This window comes from Phodopus roborovskii, unplaced genomic scaffold (assembly GCF_943737965.1).
Source record: "Phodopus roborovskii unplaced genomic scaffold, PHOROB, whole genome shotgun sequence".
NCBI lineage: Eukaryota > Metazoa > Chordata > Mammalia > Rodentia > Cricetidae > Phodopus > Phodopus roborovskii.
The window spans coordinates 3,089,827-3,113,987 of NW_026126693.1; the positions used below are offsets into that span (position 1 = coordinate 3,089,827).

Here is a 24,161-nt window from a genome sequence, read left to right on the forward strand (position 1 = left end):
ATGTCACAGGGCCAAGCTTACTACAGTGAATTCCCTGAGCAGAGTAAGCCAGAGTGTTAGATTATGGAAACACTGGATGTACTTGTAGTGGAATACACGGGGTTGGGAAGGGACCCTGGAAGAATGAGTGTCCACAATTCTCTTCCGTGGCCATTCCAAGACAACTCAGCTTCCTCAACCCAGTTGTAGGGACCAAAAGACAAAGAACCCAGACAGACAAGCTAACCCTCCTTGATACCTCTTAACACAGCACCACACTGCTGTTTGTTACCCAAACACTATAGCTGAAACACCATAGCCAGCTCAGTAGAATAGGCCCAAGACACCAGCTGCTTTTGTGGTAACCTAGAGTCTCCTCTAGTGACCCAGCCCTAGATAAGTGGTAGGCATGACCTGAAGCTAGAGAAGAAAGCCTGGCTGGTGTTGATGTTAGGTCAGGAAGCTGCGGGCTAAGCTACCCGGTCGTCATCGGGGCCTCCCTGGCACAGGCTGAGGCCTGGAAGGGGCGGTGCTCAGATCTCCAGGCTGGACCGCCCAGAACCGAAAGCAGCTGCGGGGAAACCGGGAGGAAGGAGAGGCGGCTGCAGGGCTGGGAGGTGAGAGCCGTGCCCGGAATGTCCACCCGCCCGCTGCTTGCGTGCCATGGCTCTGCGGCTGGTCGCCTACTTCGACGTGCGGGCAGACGTGCTCCCGAGTCTGGCAGCCCAGGCGGCGACAGCGGCCGAAGCAGGCGATGCAGGTGCGGGGCGCGCGCCCTTCAGGGGGCGGGCGGACCTGGTGCCAGGCATCCGCCAGAGGTTCCGGGGCTCTGTGGAGTGGGCACTGTCACCATGGGGACACCTCGCCAAGACGAGCAGTACCCGATGCGTGTCACCAGGAAGGAGAGGTGGGAGGCAGCGGGATGGTTCGCCCTCGCCTGACCCCAGGGCTCAGCTAGGACCAGGAGCCCCTTGAAGTGTAGGGTGACCCAGTGTGGTGGTCAAGAAAAGGACCTTTTAAGTGTCTTAACAATCACATCTCTTGTCCCAGCGAGGATGCTGAGCGTTCCCAGTGCCAATCTGCTTGTAAGAAGGGGAATTCAGAGGTTTAACTTGCTTCTTTTAAAAGATGTTTGCTGCACATCTGTGGAGCAGATTTTGTTTTCCCGAACAGTACTGGTGGCTCAGGGGACATGATCTTCCTTCCAGGTGTGATGCAGAGACAGCAGGGTGCCAATTCAGGATGTACAGAGTGAGCTGAGTGAGGGTCTGCAAGGTCCAAAGGCACAGCAGCTTGCTCAAGAACCACCAAACACACACCCAACACCTGCCCCATCCCATTCCTGGGATGCTCAGATTCCTGCCCTAGCTTTCCATAGTCAATTGGAAATCCTTCCTGTCTCTGAGGCTTTTCTGGTGAAGGACTGGAAAGTGACTTTTGTGTTCTTTCTCAGAATTGACCTACCTAAAGAAGAGGGTCTGTAATTTCTTAGTTTTTCCTTTCTTTTTAAAGGCCGGAAAAAAGGAAGAATCATCAGGGCTTAATGGCACCTTAGGGCCTCATCTTGTGCATCGGAGCTGTTCATGCCCTGCCCATGTGCTCACCGCTTTCTCTTTGATTTTCCTTAAACACTATAGACTGCCAGTGGATTAGAGAGGATGGGATGGGGTGGGGTGGGATCAAATTACCCATATCCACAATTCATTTCCTCTGTACTCTGTGGAAGTTATGTCTATGTGAGCCCTTGTGCTTAGCACAAAGATTTCCTTGCCTCTGCATATTAACTGCTAGTCATAAACAGCTTTATAACTTTAGGAAAGGTGTGTAGCTTCCTCTCCATTTGCTTTGTTAAAGCTTTTGAAGGTTCAACTTTTTGAAATATCATAAGCAACTCCAAGCCTGTTTCCCACTACAAAAATAGTCCCTTGCCAGTTCCCACTTTATTTTGCTAAATGGCAGGTGATTGCAGATTAGAAGTTGGGTGAAATACAGAATGCCACAGTCTTACATTACACTAGTGTGTGCCCAGCTAGATTTGGCTTCCTTTCATCTTTGACTCATTTTCATTCACTCCCCATTCAGTGTGAAGAATTTTAAACCTGTGTATTGGTGTTTCAGTAAAAATGTAGCATTGTCTTTTCTGTTTCTCAGAGCACCGTGGTAATTTATTAGCCCTGTGATTTCCATAGCCTTATTACCTTTGTTCATCACCACTGAATGCTAGCTTAAAACAAACAAAGCTAGGGGCTGGGAGGTGGCTCAGTGGATGAAATCTTGTACTGAAAGTTTAGGATCCACGCTTGAACCCCAGCATTAACAAATGGGGAGGGCAGGACATGTGTATTTCCAGTGCTGTTAAGACAGAAACAGCAGGATCCTGAGGTGTGTTGGCCAGCCAGTCTAACTAAATTCCTAAGAGTCATCAACACAGGTGCATGAAACCACACACATACACACACACAAACACATACACATACCTCTGCCTTTGCAGGAAAATCTGGAGTTAGACTTTATAGTGCAGCCATTATTAAACATGCTTATGCAAATTATTTTTTGAAGTGCCAGCTTATAAAACTTAAATAGGAGTAACACTACCAATGAGTAAATGTCTGCTTCTTGCACACTAATCTTTTAAATTCAGAAGTCTTAATATCCCAAGTTATAGCCATTTATTGATTTGTTATGTACATGTGTATATGCACATGTGTGCTTAAGCATGTGTGTATACTTGTGTTCGAGTATGTGTGCATGTATTTGTATACATGTGTGCATGGGTATGTGCACATGTGTGTTTGAGTATGTGTCCATGTGTGTGCACATGTGTGTCCCAGTGTGTGTGCATGCATATATGTACATGTGTGCTTGAGTTTGTGTGTATGCATGTGTGTGTTTGCACACGTGTGCTCAAGTTTGTGTGTATATGCATATCACAGTGCTTGTGGACATCAGAGGACAATTTTTTCAGAGGGCATTTTTCTTCCATCATGTGAGACCTGGGGATGGAGCCCAGTGTTGGGCACCTTGGCTGCTGAGCATCTCACTGGCCCTGTTAATATTTTTATATCAACAAATTGAAAACTTTTTAGTGACACTAAGTAATTCTCAGGAAGCATGACATATTCTTGCCAAAATAGCGAGTGAGCTTGGTTATGCCCACCAGGGAACATTGGTGGCTGTAGAATAGCAGTGTAGTCAACAAGGGCTTGAGGGGTAGGAGACCAGGTTTGACTATGGTGTTTGCTCTTGATTTTGTGTTGAACTTGGGAACATGAGAAAATATTCACATTATTTATGTAAAATACCATAACATATGTTACCTCTAAATAGTGCTTTTTTTTTTTTTTTTGCCTATGTACCTACTATCTAACTACAAAGTGAATAATAGCAGAGCCTTTGAAGGTTTGTGGATATGCATCCTTATATAATTCTTCATCTTAATTCCCCAGAAAGACTAAGTATTTATACTTTAACATTCTTTTCATTTCATTAATGGCTTTAAGCCCATTTTTTATCTGAATTTCACATAAATGAAAAGCATATTATGCTTTACTTTAATCTCTCCTCAGTACTGTAAGGTTTATTCATCCTTACTGGCTACACAGAAATCATTATTTTCCATCAGGTACAGTATTTCATAGTGTGGACTATCCTTTCAAAGAAGAGCATTCTTTGGTATTATGAACATGGTCGGCTTCTTCAGGGATTTCCTGTGTCCTGTGAGGCATCACAGTAGGGTATTGACTTGACTGTTCTAATTCAACCTGAGACTACTGTGGCAATCATGTTGAGTTCTGGAGCCCCAACCTCACCCCTGCTGTGCCCTGAGCAGGCTTTAGGGTAATCTGAGGCTATTGGGCCTGCCTGAGTGCTTGACTCCTCCTCCTGGGACCTTCTTCTTTGTGTCTCTTACAGGGGTAATTCCACAGGGCTAAGCATTTCTTGGGAAACGGTGCTTTACTTAACCTTTCTCTGGAGAGGCAGGGGTGACATTTGGGAGGTTCCTGAGTTGGCCATTCCAGTCGGTGTCTTTACTAAGCATTCTGTATGGCCTGGCACTACTTCCAAGAAGCACAAGTTGAAGTGTTGTCAGGGACCATCTGTGTAATTCTAGAAAGAATGTGAATTGTCTTTCCCGTGCTCGCCAATCTCATACTCTTTGCATGGAGGTGGATATATTTTGCCAGGCAACCGACTTGAAAGCCAGCTTTTCTTTTTGTCCTCTTGTGTGCCATCCTGCAGACTGCTGTGGGTGCATGAGGGTGGCCTTATTCATGTCATTCTCTGTTTCACCAGTCCCTTGCCACTGTCCTTCCTGTTTACCTTCCTGTCCCTTATCTCTAGCCTTCTTTTTCTAATTCTCAGTTCTCTTTTTATTGATTCCTAATGAATCGTCCCGTGCTGGCTCCTGCTCATTTCATATACATTACATCACAGTATTCCTGATTTGGGACTATAAAACCTGGTCATGCCGAGCCTGAGGGACTGGGTACATTGTGCACAGACTAAGAGTAGTCCTGTTTCACCACCCTTTGACCTGTGTGTTGGGATCCGGCTCACTCACAGCTTTTTGTAAGACTGTATGACTCCCCTCTCCAAGGGCTATCATTAGGATGACAAAATCATTTCAATTTTTGTCTCATAGCAGTTTGGACTAAAGTTTACACATTTGGCAAACCTCTTCTGGTAACGTGAACTCTCTCTGATTTAACAAAGAATGGTTGAAATGAGCAAGATTGTTTGGGAAGCCATATCTGTTTCCCCTTATCTCAGACATCACAATACTTTGTGTGTTTCAGACTTTCTTTAGCAAGTTTACCTGTGCAAGTAACTTCCTTATCAAAATATGTTATTGTGACCCCAGAGAATACTGAACTGTAAAATTAAAGCACATTTCCTCATTTGGAATTGCTAAACTTCCGCCTCTGGACTTTCCAGAGATACGCTACTGGGGGAAGAGTCAGAATGAATAAATAAGCAAAGACACTACTGAATACTTCTTAGAGAAGGGTGTGTTCAAGCATGAGCACAGAGAGGAAGGGACAAGTGGTGAGTGTGTGGTGAGACATCATTCTAAATTTCCAGAATTGCCAAATGCATCCATTTTACACACCCTTGAAATGAAAACCACAAGCCCAAGTATAGTTAGCACTAGCTAATGTACCCATGAAGACGTTTTTATTTCTTTCACTCTTGTGTGCTGTGGTTGCACCATGTTCTGGTCCAAGTTCTAGCTATGGTAGCTAATAAATGTGCAATGAAAAATATCTAGAGGAACTTGACACACACAAGAGAGTGGTCTCCACACTAGTCTCTTAAAGCCAGGTAGTAGTGGTGGCACATACCTTTAGTCCCAGCACTCGGGAGGCAGAGGCAGGTGGATATCTGTGAGGACTAGACAAGCTTGGTCTATAGGAGCTAGTTACAGGACAGGCTCCAAAGCTATAAATCAGAATATCTTGAGTCAGTGAGCTGATCCAGCAGGTAAAGATACCTGCCTCCAAGTCTGATGACCTGAGTCCTCCAGGGTGCAAGGAGAAAACCAGCTCATACAAGGTGTTCTCTGCCACATGTGTCTCTTGCTCTCACTCTAACTTCATCCCTCCCCTCCTTTCTCACATACCAAGTAAACAAATAAAATTTAATATGTATTTTTTAAATGGTTCTTGTTTGTAGCATCAGTGTTCCTTTAAAAGCTCCCCTAATGTTTCTATATGCACACACACACACACACACACACACACACACACACACACACACAAAGTATAGTCTGTATTTGATGGAGCATTTTTCAGTAGTTTAAAAATAGATGTTTGCCAAAAACTTTTTTGAGACTTCCTGTAAAGGAATTTCTTATCTTATCTGAAACTTTAAGTATACTTGCGTGAATGTCTGTGAATGTCCTTATAGTCTTGAAAGAAAAAAAATTCTCAAAATATTGACACATTGCATTCTAAAAGCTTCGTGTCACTGCAGGGTGGGGATGCACTTGCTAAACACTTCTCTAGCTGTTACAGAATGCCCTGCAAAGTGGGTTTGAGATGATCCTGAACTATTTCTTCACTGTGTGGGATTGGCCTGGGGTCCTCACTTGCTGAATTAGTTGTCCTCTATACGCAATGGGCCTGCAATATTTGAGCCAAGGTATGTGTGAGGTGGAAATGAGAACACATTGTGAAGTGTTACTCAGTCAGCTGACTGAATCCTGTTCTGCTGTAAGATCAAATGATTATCCCTGTATTTTCAAATCAGTGCCGAGTGATTCTGACAGCTCAATGGAAATATATACCTGTCTATAGCTACCACAGCTGCATCCTGGCTGCGGAACCCTTACACAACTATGTCTCATGACAGTCAGGAAGAGGGACTTCAGGGTTATGGCCAAACTTCTGTGAAAGCTGACTCCTCTGAAGTCACCCACACCAGCTCCAGCTCTTTGCTGTAAGCTTGCTTCTACTCTGCTTTTCCCTTTCTTTTGAATTAGGAGTGCAAGCAGAATGTGCTGCTGTAGGATGTTTTGCATGCTTCATGCAAACATCTGAATTTTCCACAACCAATGTAATACTGTTTTAATGTCTGCTTATTCTATTTGTGTATGAGCAACCAAATTTAAGCAATTTAATTGTGAACAACTTTTGAGGGAGTTAAAATATCAGTTAATCTATAGTTAATGATAATCAAGAATGCTCTACACACAGCTGTTCACTTAAATTCTTTACCTGTAGAATCCTTTACCTAAAAGCTATAGATGAAGATGGACAGTTAAATTTTAAGTTGAATGTTTTCTTTAAAGGTCTTTGTTTGTGCTCCAGAAGTTGAACTTGTTTATTGAAAAGTATACAAGTCATAAGGACACACGGCACAGTCACTTTCCCCAGAGTAAAGTCCCCACAGCCAGTGCTCAGGGCAGTTAAGGATCGTTAGCTTCACATAGGTCCTCAGTGCTCCAGGGAAGTTGCTCATTCAGCTTCAGAGACTGATTTCATCAGTTTCAGAAACATCAAATTAAGTAGTTGGTTTTCAGTGGTTATGGGGATTTTGTGGCTCACTTTTTTTTTTGGAATCAGGGTCTTTCTATGCAGATCACTCTGGCCTCAAATTCATAGAGATCTCCCTGTCTCTGCCTCTTGAGTGCTAGGATTAAGGGCATGCACCACTGTGCTGCGCTTTGCTCAATTATTTTTGTGTGTTGCTATGGTTAGTTTTTTTTCTCATTGCCATAATATATTCCATTGTTTTGATCTTGGTATGCATTTTGAGGGATTCAGTTTGGGCTACTATGAAGCACAGTAGCTCAGATTTTATGTATAGATTGCTGGTGGTATGCATGAGTGAGCTTGTTGAATCATGTGTTCAACTTCAGTAGATCTTGCCAAGCAATTTTCCAACATACTCTCCTGTTAAGAGTGGATGAAGGGTTAAACTGCATCATATTCTTGGGTACCATGTAACATTAAAGTGTAAATGCTGAGCACCCATGCTACAATTTTTGGTCTAACTAATAAAAGGATAGAAAAGAGCATGTAACAGAGAAGTTAATAACTGAGTGGTGGAAGGAGTCAAACAGGAGAGTCACAGACGACAAATAGTAGTATAAGTGTGACCCGAGACAACTACACTAAGTGAGAATGGACCACTACTCCAGTGAAAAGACAGGGTCAGCTAGGGGTGGTAGGGAGGATGTGGAGGAACCAAAAGGTGAGTCTGCTCATAAGCCTCACAAGGTAAACATGAGTAACAAGGGGATTAACAGTAAAGGATAGGAAAGTTATACCATGTCACTGTGTAAGTACCAAAGAAAGATTTAAAGAGGAAAGAAATGAAATTCATCAATGAATAGAGCCTAATTCTTGCCTTAAAACCTGGGTGTGATTTCTCACACCACAATATGTATAATTACAAAGCTGTACTTGGAAGACCTCACAGGAAATCCCCCCTTCCTGTCTGTAAACCCTGTAGGGAATTGCCATCAGGTCACAGATGTCCTAGGTCACACACACAGCTGCATCTGACCATGCCTTCCTTTAGAGGTTGGCTCCTGGCAGAAACCTCTCTGCAGCCCCTTCAGGATGAAATGTCTCAGCTCAGACCAGTATTTTCCACTCTTCTGTTTCTCCTCTGGGTCCTTACTATACAGAAACCTTTCTGGAGGTGGGGGTGGAGTAGTTCCTGATAGCAAGAGAACCCTTTTCTGAATATTAACATCTGTGCATCACTCACCAAAGACAGTATCCTGTGGGGGAAGACTGAACAGGGATATCTCCCTTTCTCTGGTTTAGCCCATTGCTTATGACATCATCGTAAGCAAGGAAATGTTTGACTATTTCCTTGTGTGGATGTGAGTGGAGTGCATGTGTGCACACGGGCATAGATAGAGGATAGCAGATGATGTTGGGTGTCTTCCTCTGTTGCACTCCATCTTTTTCGAGACATGGTTGGTATCTCACTGAATCTGGCACTCACTCACTGGCTATACTGGCTGACCAGCAAGCTAGAGGATCCATTTGAATGCCCTCCTCCAGCAGTAGAGTTGCAGATGTATGTTGCCATGACTGGCTTTTCGTCTAAGTGCCTGGCTTTATGCAGGTCTGCAAACTTGGTTGGCTGGCACTTTGCCGACTGGACCGTCTCCTTGGTGGCCTGCTTTTAAAAATATTATTATTTTAATTTACTGTTCAAATACATGAAATTCAGCTGAGCACCTGGCAGGGGTGAATCCAGCAGGAAAGTATGAGTTTGATGTTGGTATGCTACTACCAATGTAGCTTCAGAATGCATAAAGAAAAGCTAGTATACAATTGAGATCATTTCGATATGACATATAGAAGAGTCTATAGTAAGAGGTCAAGAGGGCATAACCCAATGGATATATTCACAGCTTCTCAATGTGCTCAGAGCACATCACTACCCCAAGACCTCCCCCTACTTTCTTGACTTCTAATGGGATAGATTAAGTATGCCTGATTGTAAATTCCATGTAACAGAAACATCAGCTTACAATTTTGAGCTTGATTTCCTTCATGAATACTGTATTTGTTGTATTATGTTAAAACAATTTTCTGAATATTAACCTGCCATTCTATATTCCAGGTGTTTTAGAAACAGCTTATGAGAGTTTACGTGTACTAAACGTTGAAAGAAATGGAAACTTTATTTATACCTATAAGGTAAGTCCACATTGTTTTTGTATTGCAGTAAATATATACAGCATAGAGTTTTAGTTATTTGTATTAGCCTTTTATAGATTTTTTTTTTTTAGACAGATTTCAGTATATATCCATGGCTAGTCTAGAATTCACTATGTGGACCAAGCTGGTCTCAAACTCACAGATATCTGCCTGCCTCTGCTTCTCCAGTGCTAAGATGAACTTTACAGAATCTGTACCCTACTTTATTAAAGGGCAGCAAAGCCTGTAAGCACCTTGACTTCTGTGCAGGTGAAGAGTGGCTAGTAGTCCATCCTGTGAAATATTTCCTCTTTTAAAAATCATAGAAAACTACATATCTGAAATTCAAAAAATTTGAATGGATGGCTAATTTCATTTTGTAGAGGAAAAAAAAAAAGGCCAAGATATTGAAAGATAACTAGAATGCTTAAATTTTGTCTTTGAGAAAATGTTAACTTTGACTACTCTGTACGTTCAGATGTAAATGTAACCATAGTTGTTTAACAACACCTTTGGGTGTTGGACATGCTAAAGAACATTTACTTTGACTGACAACTTTGCTAATAGGGAAACATGAAAGAATAATTCCAGCAGTTAGTTACATTTGTTCTACTATAGTTTGTTTCTCTGCTGATTAAAAACAATTCTTAGGTTATACCTGGAATCGTGCATTTAAAGATTCAATTTTACTTATAAGAATATTGTGGACTTGTTCAATTGCAGTTTGTCATATTTATTCTCTTAAGGACACAGAGGAGGGTCATGCTGACTCCTTCTAGCCAGTCCTCAGATCCTCTAAGCTGTCCAGTGATGACCTGTTCCCTCTCCATGTTTCAGTGACTAGCTGAGTTAGGTCTGGTCCTTCTAAAAGATACATAGCAGGCTTCCTTTAGAGTGCCTACTGCCAAGATGGTTAGAGTCGTTTTAGGTTTGTTTAAAAACCAGTGACAACCTCATATCCTAAACAGCAATACTAATAAATATCTCCTTAATTTTTAGGATAGTAAGGGAAATACTGTCTTTGGACTATATGACTGCCAAACCAGACAGAACGAGGTAATTGTAGATTTCTCAGTTGACTATATTTTTTTCTTTCTGCCTCCTCTGTTTTCTAGATATAAACTTCAATTTTATTTTCCAAAAACTCATATAATTTCATTTCTTCCCTTCTAACTCTTTAGTGTTTTTATCTGTGTTACAAAAAAAAAAAAAAGTATAATGACCCCTGAACCAAAATGATACACGATCTTAGTTCTTTGAAATTTAACCAAAGCGGCTCAGACTAATTTAATAACATTATGGGGGAAAAATAAAAGTAGGAAGTCCATTGCCTTCCCTGAAGGCCTGTGTGCTCCTAGGTCATTTTCATAATGACCCGTGGCTCCAAGTTCTCATTCTGGCTAACTTTCATGTTGTTGTTTTTGTTCCTTTTCAGTAGCAATGCAGGTTTGGAGCTGGGTTCCTTGATTTCCCCCCCCCCCATTAGTTCCTGGTCAGAGTGACAAGTTTTATCTAATTGGGACATTATGGTGGGAGGGCAGTTTGTGCTTATGTATGAACAATTGAGAATCGGATCTTGAACTTAGATACCTTTTATCCATTCCGAATTTCTCACAGGTCACCTTTCTCTTTTGACTTCCAGTGTGGTTCATTCTCTTTTCCCCTCATCTACTCGTCTACCCACAGCTGTTCATTCACTCATTCATCTATTTATTCTCTGATTCAATAACCACACAAGCCAGTGTTCCCCTTGGATGACCGAGGCACATCTTGGGGAAGAGGCAAATAAAACTCTGGGGGCCAGAACAGCCCTTTCCTTGGCTTCTATATGGTCTGAATTTTGAGAAGATGCATTTTGAGCCATCAAAATGTGGAATTTCAGTCTGACATGGGTGGGGGGCAGCTACCTTCTGTGGATATGTTCATCTTCCCTGGGCCTATAAGCAAGGAGCGAGGGACATTTTGCATTTGATTTGTTTCTTCCTCACTGCTTTTTGGCTTTTAAAATATGCAGATTACTCAAGAAATAAATTGGTTAAGGCATAAATTAGTGGGAAATTTAACCAGCTTTGCTGTAATAAGTAGGGACATCTTTCTTTAACCAAAGTTGCTGCCTTAGGTGTACTTTTTTTTGCTGCTGCTGCTACATCCTGCTATAACAGAGAGTTTGAGATTTGGTCTTTACTTTTGGTTTTGCAAGACAGGGTTTCTGTGTAGCTCTGGCTGTCCTAGAACTCACTTTGTAGACCAGGCTGGCCTTGAGCTCACAGAGATCTACCTGTCTCTGCCTCCTGAGTAATGGGGCTAAAGGCTTGTGCCATCACTGCTGAAGAAGATTTGGTAGTTTGTGAAGAACAGATGTTTAGTTCTTACAGTTCCAGATGTTGGTGAGTTCAAGGTCAAAGGTCCCACATCTGGTAACGGCTTTCTTTCTCTGTCATGGCACACAGTAGAAGGATGAGAATAGGAGAGCAAGAGGGGTCTAGACTTGTTTTTATGATAATACTCTCCCAGTGATTAACCTAGCAGTCCCTAGGAGGGCAGAGCCCTGTGACCTGTCCACCCTTTACTGTGCCTCCCTGTCCGGGCACCACTGTATTGGGAATTTTGTTTCTAGCCTATGAACTTGGGAAACATAGTCAAACCACAACAGTTGCTAAGCCCACCCCCTCTTGTATCTTCCATGTATTCAGAACACCTTAAAACCCACACAGTTGTTTTTCTTGGTTTTGTTGAGGAAATGTGCTTGCAAATCACATCATCTGGACTTTAAGTTGTCTTTCAAGTTCTCTATTTTTGTTTTGGAACTGTACTACCAAAAGAAAGACAATGCTTTATTTTAGTGATAGCACTCCAGTCTGGGTTAAAGGGTACACAAATCTTGATGATTCCCCACCTTCCTACATGGTTTTGTTTTTAAATGGGCAAAACTGCCCAGTTTTCTCCAGTTGTTACACGTTGTGTCTAGAGCATGCCGGTAAAACCAGGAAGGTGGCACTGGGAGAATGGGTGTTATGCTTCTGTGTTATTTCATCACATAGGCACGGTCCTGTAGTCATCACAGTAGTCAGTGGACACACTCTGCCATCATCCAGACAGCTGCTGGCAGCCATTTACCAGTTCCAGTGAGACCCAGGATCCTTACTTCTTAACCACTGAGCATCTCTTCAACCCCCAGGATCCTTACTTCTTAATTTATCTGCTTCTCTAGAGTTACAGTTGTCTCCAACATCTTGTCTCTTTTAGAAAGATTTATTAATGTACTTATTTACTTAATGTATGTGTGTGCCTGTGTGAGATTGTGTGTACCACATGTATGCACAAGCCAGTGGAGGCCAGAAGGGGGCACTGGACCACTGGGACTGGAGTTGTGAGCCACCATATGGGTGCTGGGAACTGAGCCTGTGTCCTCTGCAAGAGCCCTGAGCACTCTTAACCGCTGCACCATCTTTCCAGCCACCTTGCCCCCTAAAAAGACTTTTATTTATATGTTTATTTTATTTTGTTTTATGGACCTTGCAACTAAATCCATAGCCATCGTTCATGGTGGGCAGGTGCTGCACCACTAAGCGGCAGACTTAGCTTCTTGGCGTTGTTTTCAAAATGCACATTTGATGGCACACGTTTTGCCTTTGTTGTCAAATATAATTTAAGAAATATGTAGTAAGGAAAATCCACTCTGTGCTACCTAGTTTTGTTGTCTCCATTGTTTCATCTTCCTTCCTGGTCCCCTGGTGTCCTGATTCTATTTTTTTTTTTTTTTTTTTTTTTACATTTTCTCCGTCTTTTAAGAATTTGTTTTAGTCACAGTATTTTAGAGTTGGTGTGTATACATTCTCAGCTGTCTTTACCTGAGCATTTCTTTCATTTATTCATTTTGAAGGATGATTTCCTCAAGTCTAGAATTCAAGCTGACAGGTTCCTGAAAGAATGTCTCCCTCCCTCCTCCCTCCCTCCCTCCCTCCCTTCCTACTTCCCTCCTTCCTTTCCTCCCTCCCTTCATGGTCTCTCATGGGAAACCTGTCTCTTAAATTATTTTCCTCCTGTATTTAAGGTGTCATTTTCCCCAACCACATTTGAAAGTTTTTTTTTTTTTTTTTCCTTTGCCCTTCATCTTGTGAACGTTTACTTGAGTATGTCCCTATGGATTTGTTTGGGTTTTCCTTTCTTTCTTTTTCATTCTTTCACATCATGCCTCTCAATCCCATTCATTTCCCTATTCCTTTGTATCTATTCTCTGCCCTTGCAACGCCCCCCAAATAAAATAAAATCTAAGAGAAAAAAGAAAAAAGAAAAAAAAAAAAAAGGAAAAATCAATTTCATCATGGAAGCTGTAGTGTGACACAGTGAGTCACGCAGTAAACCACTTAGTCCATTCATCTTTACCTGCAAGGGCTCATTGCAAGCATTGATTGGTTCTAGGCCTCTGGCTTCTGCTACACTATCAACACTAGGCCCTCACTGGCACTCCTCTTGGGTGTCCCTTTGCTGCCCTATGTCATGGAGATCCTATAGCTTTGTGCCTGCAGGACCAGCCCCTTCGAGTGCTCCAGCAGATCATAGATGGGGTGCATGTTGGGGTGGGCCAACACATAGCCCTGATTCTGGGCTGGGTAGTTGCAGGGTTGGTCCATGTCCTCACCAACAGGGTGATTTCTCCAGCATTGCTCCAGCTAGTTCACCCTTTGCATCAATGAGCAAGGGTAAGGCCAGTTCTTCTGCTTTCATGTCCTCAGGGTTTGCTCTGCTGTGTTGTCCAGGCCAGGGTAGGGCCACTCTCCCAAGGGCTGCAGCTGATGAGAGGCAGGGTCAGCTCTCCTGCTCTTACGACCTCAGGGTCAGCTCTCCCACCCTCCATTGTTTGGGTTTTCATTCAGCTTCTTGACTCTTTGCCTAATTTGGGGCAATTCACTTATCAGCCACTATGTCTTCAGACACAAAAGTTTCATTTTCTCTTGTTCTGGATTTTGATTACATCAGATTCATCATCTTTGTGACAGTCATGTCTATGGTCCAGCTTCTTCGCCGAGGTCCCAGCTTTATTACTTTGTTTTGTGCAGATCAGGTATTTTTCCCTTCAGGTTCCTGGATTTTGTTTTTAGTATGTTGTTACCATTTGAGATTTTAAAATTTGATTATTGTAATTTTCAATTTCTATACATTTTTATACATGTCCTTGTTAAGATTTCCATTGTTTTTATTCAATCACAGTTTAAACTTCTTATTGAAGTGTTTTGTTTTGTTTTTTGTTTTCTGAAACCATAGCTTTAAAATATTTGCCACAGTATCTACTATTTGCCACCCTGGTGCTTAATGTCTGTTTTTTTCTCACTCAAGCTGAAGTTTTCCTGTTCCTGGCATGACTCATAGTTTGAGTATCTCCCAAGAGACTCTAGGTCTTATTTAGTTTTCTGTTTTTGTGCCTCTCTGATACAGAACTTGTTGAGGAATAAAGGGCACCACCCCACTCTATGAGATACTTTGGCCATCCACTCTAGTATTTCTCAGTCCTCATAATAACATGAGATGCATATTATAGTCCTATGTTAATTATGATGGATGGGTAAGTTGAATAATTTGTTTAAAGTCACCCAGCTTAAAAATAACAGTCAGGATTTGTCTAGTCAGGTCTAGTCAGTTTTAAAGTTTGTGTTCTGAACCATGCTGTTTGGTTGTCTCAGCACCAAATGTGGCATAAAATATTAAACATGTTCATTGAAAAATAATTCAGACCATATCAGCATAGACAGTTCACTTAGGGTCCTTTAGGAAATGTTTTGCTAAACAATGCTTGGTATAAAGTTTAATAGGAACTTAGCTTCATATTGTTATCTGCTATAATGTCCTTTTTTGGTTGTTTTAATAGCATTTGTATACCTTTGAGAAGGACATGCAAGCTGTCAGCTGCTCTGTCAACAGTGAGAGAACTTTGCTTGGTGAGTTGAGATCTCATTGCTGCACAAGACCTACATCTTTTAAGTTGAAGTGTGTGGATTTTGCAATATTTGGTTATAACAATAACTTTCCAGAAAATACATATTCTAGGTAAATCAAGTTTGAAACTGAGAATCTGTAGGGCACACCTATAAGAATGAATGCTTTTGCAGTGACAGGTCCTTAGAACTTATTTATTCCAGGTAGATGATGAACTTGAACAACTGGGGATCAGTTGCTAACTGGGTTTTTTCTTTTCCATTAGCTGCAAGTTTCATTCACTACACTAAAGAAGGAGTAAGGAGTGAGCTTCAGCCAGGTAATGGAATTATTCTTCTTTTGTATGTACTGATAGATAAAGACCTGTTGGACTAAGCCAAATTTCAAGCTTTTTTAGAAGTGCCCTTATTGTAGAATAAAAAGGCAGCAGCCATTTAAGCAGAAGCAAGACTTTAAATTTTGTTTCTCAAGTAGGTAAGAAGGTGCAAAACACAGTATAATGAAAGTTGTAGACAAATGAGATGACAATTAGCACCTGAATTCTAAATGAATACCAAGAATTTGTTTGACTTCTATGGCCAGAAACTAATGTTAAAGTAGAAAACTTACAGTACTATTTAAAAAATATCTGGTGAAATATTAATCTCTAATGCATTGTGGATGGCCCATAAATACAATATAAAACATAAATCTGTTCATTTACAGAAAACTACTTATAGTTTATTAGCCATGTGGAATCTTTCACTTTTTAAATCCTAGAGGTATTCTATGTCATCTGTCTGCCCTGTAACTCACAGTATAGACAGCAGATGGTCAGGCCCTGTGTGCTGCTGAGATATAACTTTAATAAAGTGTCAAGGTGGCTATCATGGAGCTTTTAATTTGACACTAGGTTTCAGTTGCAAATGTTCACAGTGGGCAGTGGCCATATAAATAACAGATTCTGTGGGAGAAAAATGAAGTGTCAGGCTTGTGGCATAGCTCAATCAGTGAAGTTTTGCTGTGCAAATGTGAAAACCTGAATCCGGTCTTTGAGATCCATGTAAAAATGGCCAGCTGTGATGGTACACACTTGTAATCTCAGTGCTATGGAGGTGGACATAGGCCATCCCTGGGGCTCCCTTGTCAGTCAGCTTAGCTTACTTTGGCCGTAACTGGGCCAATGAGAGACTCAGCCTCACAAAATACATACACATTTGCATCTGGCCTTCACATGCACACATTGTACAGATACATACCCATGCAAAAGAGAAAAATAAGATGTGTTTATTGTTTCCATTGTCAACTATTTCTGTTATATTTTGTGTGCCTGCATGTACATGGGCATGTGTGTGGAAGTCAGAGGACAACTTCCTCACACCATATGGGTCCTGGAGGTTGAATCAGGTGGTCAGACTTGACAGCAGGTGCCTTTGTCCACTGAGTCATCTCACTAGCCTTGTTGTTTCTAGTTTTAGCATAGAAACAGAAGCTGTAATGAAATGTGTTCAACAGCTTTAAGGATTAGTGATGGGTACAGGGTCTTGGCCCCTGGGGAATACCAAAAGGGCAGTTAAGTCCACTGCGGCCAGCTTTGAATTTTGTTGAGAATTCTGGGATTTTATGTAAGAAACTACAATTTATAAAAGTTGGCTCAAATAATTTTTAAGACTCTGTCCCCAATGGCAGCCACCTGTGGGCTGGAGTCAGCCTGGGAACTACCATTTTTCAACCCTTGTCCAGAGGATTTGGCCCTTGCTGTTCCCTTCCTAGGGGCTTTCCTTTGCTCTCTTTATCTGGCACACTTGACTCCTGTTAGCATAGTTCCTACTGGATGAATGCTGCGGTTGCTTGTGATGGAAAAACCCTTGTTTTCACATGAGGCTCAGGAGGCTGTTCTGTGCTTCTTCCATATCTCAGAGGCAGGGGAACTGGAGCCAAGCCTGGGAAGAGCTATTGTAAGATATTGGTGGGCTAGATGTCTTGGCTGAAATCTCATTGCTCATTCACTTACTTTTGCCCTGCAGTGACATACGGAGAGCTACAGTCACCCTCGTTCCCCCTCTCGCTGGTCTCCTCCTCATCTCCTCTACTGCTCTTAGGATCTGATGCAATGCTCACCTCAAGGGATGGAATTGGACTGGTTTATGTAGGATGTGATCTAGAACATTAGTATACTGACACCTAAACAAAAGTTTGGGCAAAATAGGACATAGGGTTGATGCGATGCATGTGCTCCTTGGTCCTGGGAAGGCAAGATTACTATTGGAGCTGCTGAGTGGGTGAGGCCAATCCATGCATCATGGGTTTGCACTGTGTGAGGTCTGCTTCTTATTATCCCTTGGTACCTTTAGTCTGAGAAAAATCCTATTATGACAGCAAGCTCAGAGCAACTGTAGGCTTTCCTTGATGTTTATCTTTTCTGCCTCACTGTCATGCCTATCAATAGTCAATTCTTGCACCCCCAGAGACCATTTAAAGTTTTAATGGTGTAAAATTAAATCCTATCCAGATGTGCTTGCTCAGCCTGGGATTTGGGTACCTGTGGTGAGATTATTTGCTGTGTCTTTAAAAACATTAGCCTGAGTAGTATTAGTTGTCACACTACTTAGAAAGTAGCTTGTATCCTAACTCTTACCTAATCCCTATGACTGAGGTAAGAACCGGCTCTGTGCAGGTATGATTCCAGGATGTTCCCCCTCAGCTTCTCTACCAACTTCCTGCTTTTGGCTCAGGATCTTTGGAAGACTCTGTTGTCTACATTACAGCCTGGAGTCTGGATGGATGTACAACAGGGCAGTCCACAGTCAGAGGGCATCAGGGAGCTGAAGGGTAATTCTCCCCCATTTCCAGTCTGAGGAGAATTGATTCTGAGGTACCCTGGAGCAGGTTAAGATCCCAGGTGGCCACTACTGTACTGACATTTCATGTCCACTGTACTTATGGCCTTTGGCATACCATCCCCACTCCCTCAGGTAAATGTCTCATGGACGCAGCACCTGAGGCGGTTCTCTGGCGTTTCTTTGTTGTTACTTTATTTGGGACATGGGAACACTGCTGGGGCATGGTCAAGCAGGCTCCTGAAAGAGGGGAGTGGGAATTATCTTTCCAACAGAGCAAGACTAGACAAATTTGTAGATTCACTGTTTTAAGAGGGCAATGAGGACAGTGAGCTGAAGTGGAGTAGAGGAAGTGGAGGTGAGGGCAGGGTGGTTGTCTCCATAGCGCAGACCCTGGAATGACCTGCCCTTCACTATGAGCAAAAGGGAATCTGTGGCTCAGGATGCATCTGGACATATTGAGAAAACAGATTTGTCAAGATTAGCTTCTGGATTTGATGGGCACATGAGAAAAAGAACAAGTCGAAAATGACTCAGACTTTTGGGGGGGGCAGGGCAAGAGTGTGTGTGTGTGCATGTGTGTGTGCGCATGCACTCGCACACCCATGTGCATGTGAGAACAGGAGTAAGAGGAACTGTTCAGTTTTGTGTATTCTTGGTTTGAGATGTGAATTAGACATCCTAGACATGTAAGGTAGGGATTTGAATATGAGTCAGAGGTTGAGGTGAGAGGAAACTGTGGTTGGAGGAATATCTTTTGAGAATCACTAGTCATCACCATGTGAAGGTTTCTTTTTGTTCAATTGAGATTTCAGATATGGGTTGGGCTTGGTGGCGTACCCCTTGTCTCAGAACTTAAGGAGAAGACATAGGGGACCAGGGGTTGAGTGTCAAGGCTAGTCTGGGGTTACATGAAGTCCTGTCACAAGCGCTTTCCCCACTGAACTATCTCCCCAAATCCTCATGGCATTTTCTTAGTTTCTAATAATAATCTTTATTGATCTGCCATTGGTTGATAGAAATGTAACAACAAATCTGCTGGGATCTGGTCAAGGTGATGCATGAAGCTGCCTCAAAGGAGGAAAAAAAAAATCCAAAACAAAAAATTGAAGACACTAAATAAAAATGATGTTAAAAGAAAGAAAATCTCACATAGAGCCCCCCCCCAAATAAACACCAGATGGGTAGCCCAGCATCCCAGGAGCTGAGGCAGGAGACTCATTCCAAATTCCAGGGCAGAATCAAAAGCACACTCTCCCTAATAAGGCAAAGTAAAAAGTCCTGTAACCCCAGCATTCCCAAGGTACAGGCAGTGGATGAAGACTCTGTGGCTGTCTCCATCTTCAGCAACACTGAGTTGAAGATCACAAACCTGGGCTGCCTGAGACCTCTCAGAAAAGAGAAGTAAAGAAAAGTGCAACTGTCCACCTTCAGACAAGGAAGTCGGAAGTGGCCCCACGGGGTCTACAGGATGCCCTTCCTATCATTTGTCTGCCTGGCCATCTGCCACGTCTGTTTTATAACCAGAAGTCCAGGCAGACAGTCTCAGCAAGGCTTCCAGAGCTGCGTGCGTGCGTGCGTGCGGGGAGTCTGGTGGTGTGGGGAGGCCACAAGGTCTTGCGGCATTGCCTGGTCCTGGGAGCTGCAGTGAAAGCAGCTGTGCTCTCTGACCTGCAAGGCCCACATTGTTGGCAGGATGACTGGCTCTCCAGCCTTGCCTCTGGCGATGGGGGTGGAGGGGGAGGAGTTTGGGAGTTGGCCAACAGAGCCCTTGGGCCCTGAGATGCTCAGCTTGCTCTTCCTTCATTCAGACTGAGCCTGTAGGCCAGGACCTTGCAAGCTTCCCTGATTGTTAACTTCAGGACTGCAGCTGGACTTGTAGTCACCAGAGACCAGGGATCTCCCATTTTGACTGCCACCTGGTTCAGGAGTTTCCCCTCTGGTGATCCGTAAAGACATTTTTATTGAAATACTCAGGACTTAAAATTTGTTAGGTCCTATCCTGGAAACTGGCTCATGTTTCTCTAAGTTACTCTTAAGAACTGAAAACTGGGTGATTCCAGACTTCTGTGTGATCCCCAGATTGTTAATTAATATTCCCAATACAGTAACTGAGAGAGAACCTGGCTATATTAGCGTCTTAAGAACTCGACTATGCTCTTGGGAGAGGAGACCTTTGACCTAAATTTGGATGTCTGTGGTAAACCCCATCCAGCCCCTGGACAGAACTTACTCCTAATTGCTTTTTATGACATTTGCTCAGATATGATACCAGGACCTAAGGCAGCTATTGACAATGCTGCTCGATCCTGGGGGGAACCGAGATTTTTTGTTGCTGCTGATAGACACTGTCAGCCGTGCTACACATGCGTCAGAATATCTTTGTATTTTCACACACTGATTGCCACTGTGCTGCAGAATTGGACAGATGATGAGCAGGGCTGTGTTAATTTAGACTTAGAAGGCAAAGGGTTTATGGAGTTATGCTCAAAATGGTTTCACTATAGGCACAGTGACTTTAGCTTTGTTGTGGGTTCTTTATCTGTTTTGATATTTTTTCCTTCCATGTCCTCCTCATTTGCCTTGCCACTGAGTTACATACCTATGGCCCCAATTTTGAGTTTGAGAAATGTCAAAGTAAAACTTAGGCAAATTAGGAAAAAGCTGATATTAAAGGAAACACACACTTTCAAAATCCAGCTGCACCTGTTTGCAAATGATGTTGTCTAGAGGGGAAAGGACACCTGTTGTAGATCACCCTGTTAGTGATGGCTCCTGGGTCAGTCAGGGCTGCACAGTGATGGATGGCCACTTGCACTGTAAAAGTGGTGCTTTCCTCCCCCCCCCTCCCGCCAGTGCCAGCTGCTGTTCCCAGGGCACTCAAAGGCTTCCCTTTGCACATGGGCGTTCTGTGACTGGGTCAAAGGCAGGTGTATAAGGATGTATGTGCAAGGCAGGTGGATTGCTCCCTTAGAGCCCCTGGGCTCCCACACAGCCCCAGAGAAAGGAACTGGGGTCTAGAGTTTCATGTCACCTCAGGAGACATTATGATAATGGTAGAGTTGTTCTGTTAGCCCACATCTGGTGTAAGTTGAGACATTAGTCATTCTTTCTCAAATGTGTGCTATCCCAATCATTATGCCTGAAACCCTCCCTTTCTCTGTAGGATCAAAGTGCTTAACATTGCTGGTTGAGATTCATCCTGTGGACAGAATGAAGGTTCTGAAAGCAGTAGACAGCTGTATTTGGGTCCAGGTAGGTAAACCTGTCAACTATCAGCTGTCTCATTGATCAGAAGGTGTGACCCTAGGGAGAAAGGTGTTTACAGAGTGCTTTCACACACATTCCAGAATTATTCCTGTAAGCAGAGTTCCAGCTGAGAAGACTTCTAGCATCGACATTTCCTTTGTAAACATGGAGACAAGAACTCAGACCTGGCTGCTCAGCCCTGCTCTACCTGATAGTAAGGCAATGCTTTCACATCACAAACAGCAAATATTAAAATGATTCTCTGGTAAGCTTTAGAATTGTTTAGGTCACATATTCACCTTGTTGACAGACTATCTGATTAGTGACAGACAGTAAACTCCCAACTTCAGCAACACTGTGGATTGCTGAAGAAGCCCCTTGTGGATAATGTGGGTAGTCAGTTTCTATTTGAGGATTCCACATTTGTTTATTCTTGTGCTTATGAAGGCTTATTTGCAATTCAAAATTAACGCAGCATTTGGCCAGGTATTTGCTGAGCAGGCGAGTCACCTGCTTGCACATCCCAGCTGAGGGGACACTGTGCCTTGTTTCCACGCTTACACTGCAGACAAGTGGTGCTCACTACCTAGTGCCATGGGTTTATAAATTTGGTGCTTTTCATTGTGATGTGACTGTTTGAAATGACTTCCTAGTGTTGTGCTGAAGTGTTGTCTAGTGTTTCTAAGTGTACAAAGGCTGTGATGTGTTTTACAGAGGTGATGTGTGTGTGTTACTTAGATAAGCTTTGTTCAGGCATGAGTTATTGTGCTGAGGGCCAAAAGCTCAATGTTAATGAGTCGATGAGATGTGTGACATGAGGCTTATTTCAACAGATACACACAGACAAAATTCTATATTCATCTGTTGACAAGAGTGTGAATAGAGGTTTGTAGGGACCTAACCTATTTGGCCTGTAATCAAGTTTAGTATTCAGTATCTAGGGTCTTTGGTGGTTACCACAGTGACAATTTATTGTACGTGCTAGACCATAATTTCCTGTGCTCAATTTCATGCTCTGCTATCTGTTGGTTGAGCTGGAGTCAGCTAGTCTACCCTGTAGTATTTGCTTTAGCCCTAGCCTTCAGCAAACGGACTGCTTCTTCCCTGTGTTAGGGGAGGGCTTAACTTCCTTCCCCTCCCCTTCTGGGCCCTCCCCCCTCTCCTGTCCCCTCCCTTCCTCTGCTATCATCCAACAGTTCTTTTGACCCTGTGTTTTCCCCACCACTCTTGTTGCTTGCAGATAGGCCCCAGCCTAGAGCTTGCACACTGTTTCTCTTTTTTTTGAGAACCAAATTTCCTGCACTGTTGTGAGTGCGGGTGATAGCTATGAGGCAGAGTACACTTCCCTTTTCTGGTTTCGTTTTGGATTCCCTCAGCATCCCCACCCAGGCAGGGTAAATGATTGTGACAAAATTAAAGGACTCGGACAAATAAAGTGAATCAGGTGCAGAAAAAGAGTGCTTTGTTTGTCTTTTACTTTATTGCCCTGACTGGCCTGCAACTTGCTATGCAGACCAAGCTGGCCTTTCATGCCTTAAAATGAAAAGGCTGGCTTACTGTCTGTCACTTTCTTTTTCTTTTTTGACGATGAAGGGATTGAGCATCCGTCTCCTGCCAGTTTCCCTTTATTATCGCAGCTGATGGAATCAGCCTTGTGCTGTGAGCAGATGCACAGTGGAGAGCATGCTTGTGCTGCATCAAGCCTCCTCTTCCCCATAACAGCTAGCCTAACTTTAGCCACTTGCCACATCATGACTCCCTGTTCTTTCTTGGAAAGTCCCTGGTCACTTTGTTCTTTGTCTCTCAGATGTGGGAGTCTGAAAATTGCAGCAGGGACTGTGCCTTATGTGGTTCTCAATTATATACTAGGTTTAGTTTCACAATAAATATACTGGCCGCATTTTGTCTCTGTGTGAACTGAAACATATTGTGTGCATGTCGTTTGCATAGTTTCTGATTGGCTTCAGAATCAAATATTGCAAACAGGAAGTCTCACCCTGAAGGTAGCTTCCCTCTGTGCCTTGTGTTCAGAAGAATGGTGATGATGTCATACCTGGTGCCAACTTCCCCTGAGAAAACTGAGGTCCTCAGAGGTTCCTTCCTCTACTTGCTTGACCTTTGTCATGTGTACATATCTGCATCATATCTGTGGTTCTCAGTTCCTTTCATAGCATGTACCAGTAACCATGATCTAACAGCTACTGAAGTACAAGCAAAACAGTTGCTTATGATTTTTATATTCACTTTCTGCAGTTCCTCTACCCACATGTTGAAAGTCATCTTCTACAAAACCACCTGTTACTGATTTCAGAAGAGAAATGTAAGTAATGACAGGCAGAGGTGCATACCCACAGTCTCCTAGTGAAATGTGATCCCTGATTGAATCTGCTGGCGATCTTTACCATTGCCAAGGGGCTGCTCGCCTCCACTGTCCACTTGAGAGCTAGAACTCCTGTGAGAGATTTTCCTTCCCCTAGTTCTTTCCTCAGTCAGTTTCCTTGTTGTGGGAAAGGAATAGCTCATGTATGCATACATGTCCAGTTTGTGATTTGTAGAGCAGTTATATTGTTTGTTTCCTTGAAGATGTGTGTCTGTCAGAGTGGATAACTGTGATCTAAGGGTAAGGGGCTTGGATGAAGGCAAGGAAGGGAAGGCTTGGTCGTTAAAAGAATTCCAGGGTGGATGTGAAGCAAACAGTAGCATGGCCAAATTTGAGTGGGAGTGATGCAAGAAGTCATGGCTTTCCCAGATGTTTTCAGATTTGGGAAGGAGTACAGACAAAATCCACTGGTACTTACCAACCAACAGTCCTTCGTGTTGCGAGATGAAACTGTGCATTGACTTATGGTTGGAAGGACAGGTTGCATTTTATTTGTGTTTACTTCCTATGTTTTGGCTCAATTTTTGGTACTGCATTTTGTCTTGTAATTAAAACCTGTAGAACATAAGTGTGGCTAAACCTGAATTGTTACTGTTACTACAAATTGAATGAAGTGTTACAGATTTTGTTCATGTG

At 42.9% G+C, this 24,161-nt stretch overlaps 1 protein-coding gene across 2 annotated transcripts in view; it reads left to right on the forward strand.

The window, feature by feature from the left end:
• Positions 1–522: 522 nt before the first annotated feature.
• Positions 523–24,161, forward strand: part of Gsap (gamma-secretase activating protein) — a 107,957-nt gene continuing 84,318 nt past the window's right edge. The window contains exons 1-7 of one of the 2 annotated variants that reach the window (XM_051174820.1): positions 523–739; positions 9,067–9,143; positions 10,143–10,199; positions 15,010–15,079; positions 15,343–15,396; positions 21,063–21,151; positions 23,399–23,465. In XM_051174820.1, the coding sequence (XP_051030777.1) occupies positions 643–739; positions 9,067–9,143; positions 10,143–10,199; positions 15,010–15,079; positions 15,343–15,396; positions 21,063–21,151; positions 23,399–23,465 (511 nt within the window). In that variant the 5' untranslated portion in view covers positions 523–642. The remainder of the gene's footprint in view (positions 740–9,066; positions 9,144–10,142; positions 10,200–15,009; positions 15,080–15,342; positions 15,397–21,062; positions 21,152–23,398; positions 23,466–24,161) is intronic. The other variant, XM_051174821.1, reaches the window with a different exon arrangement.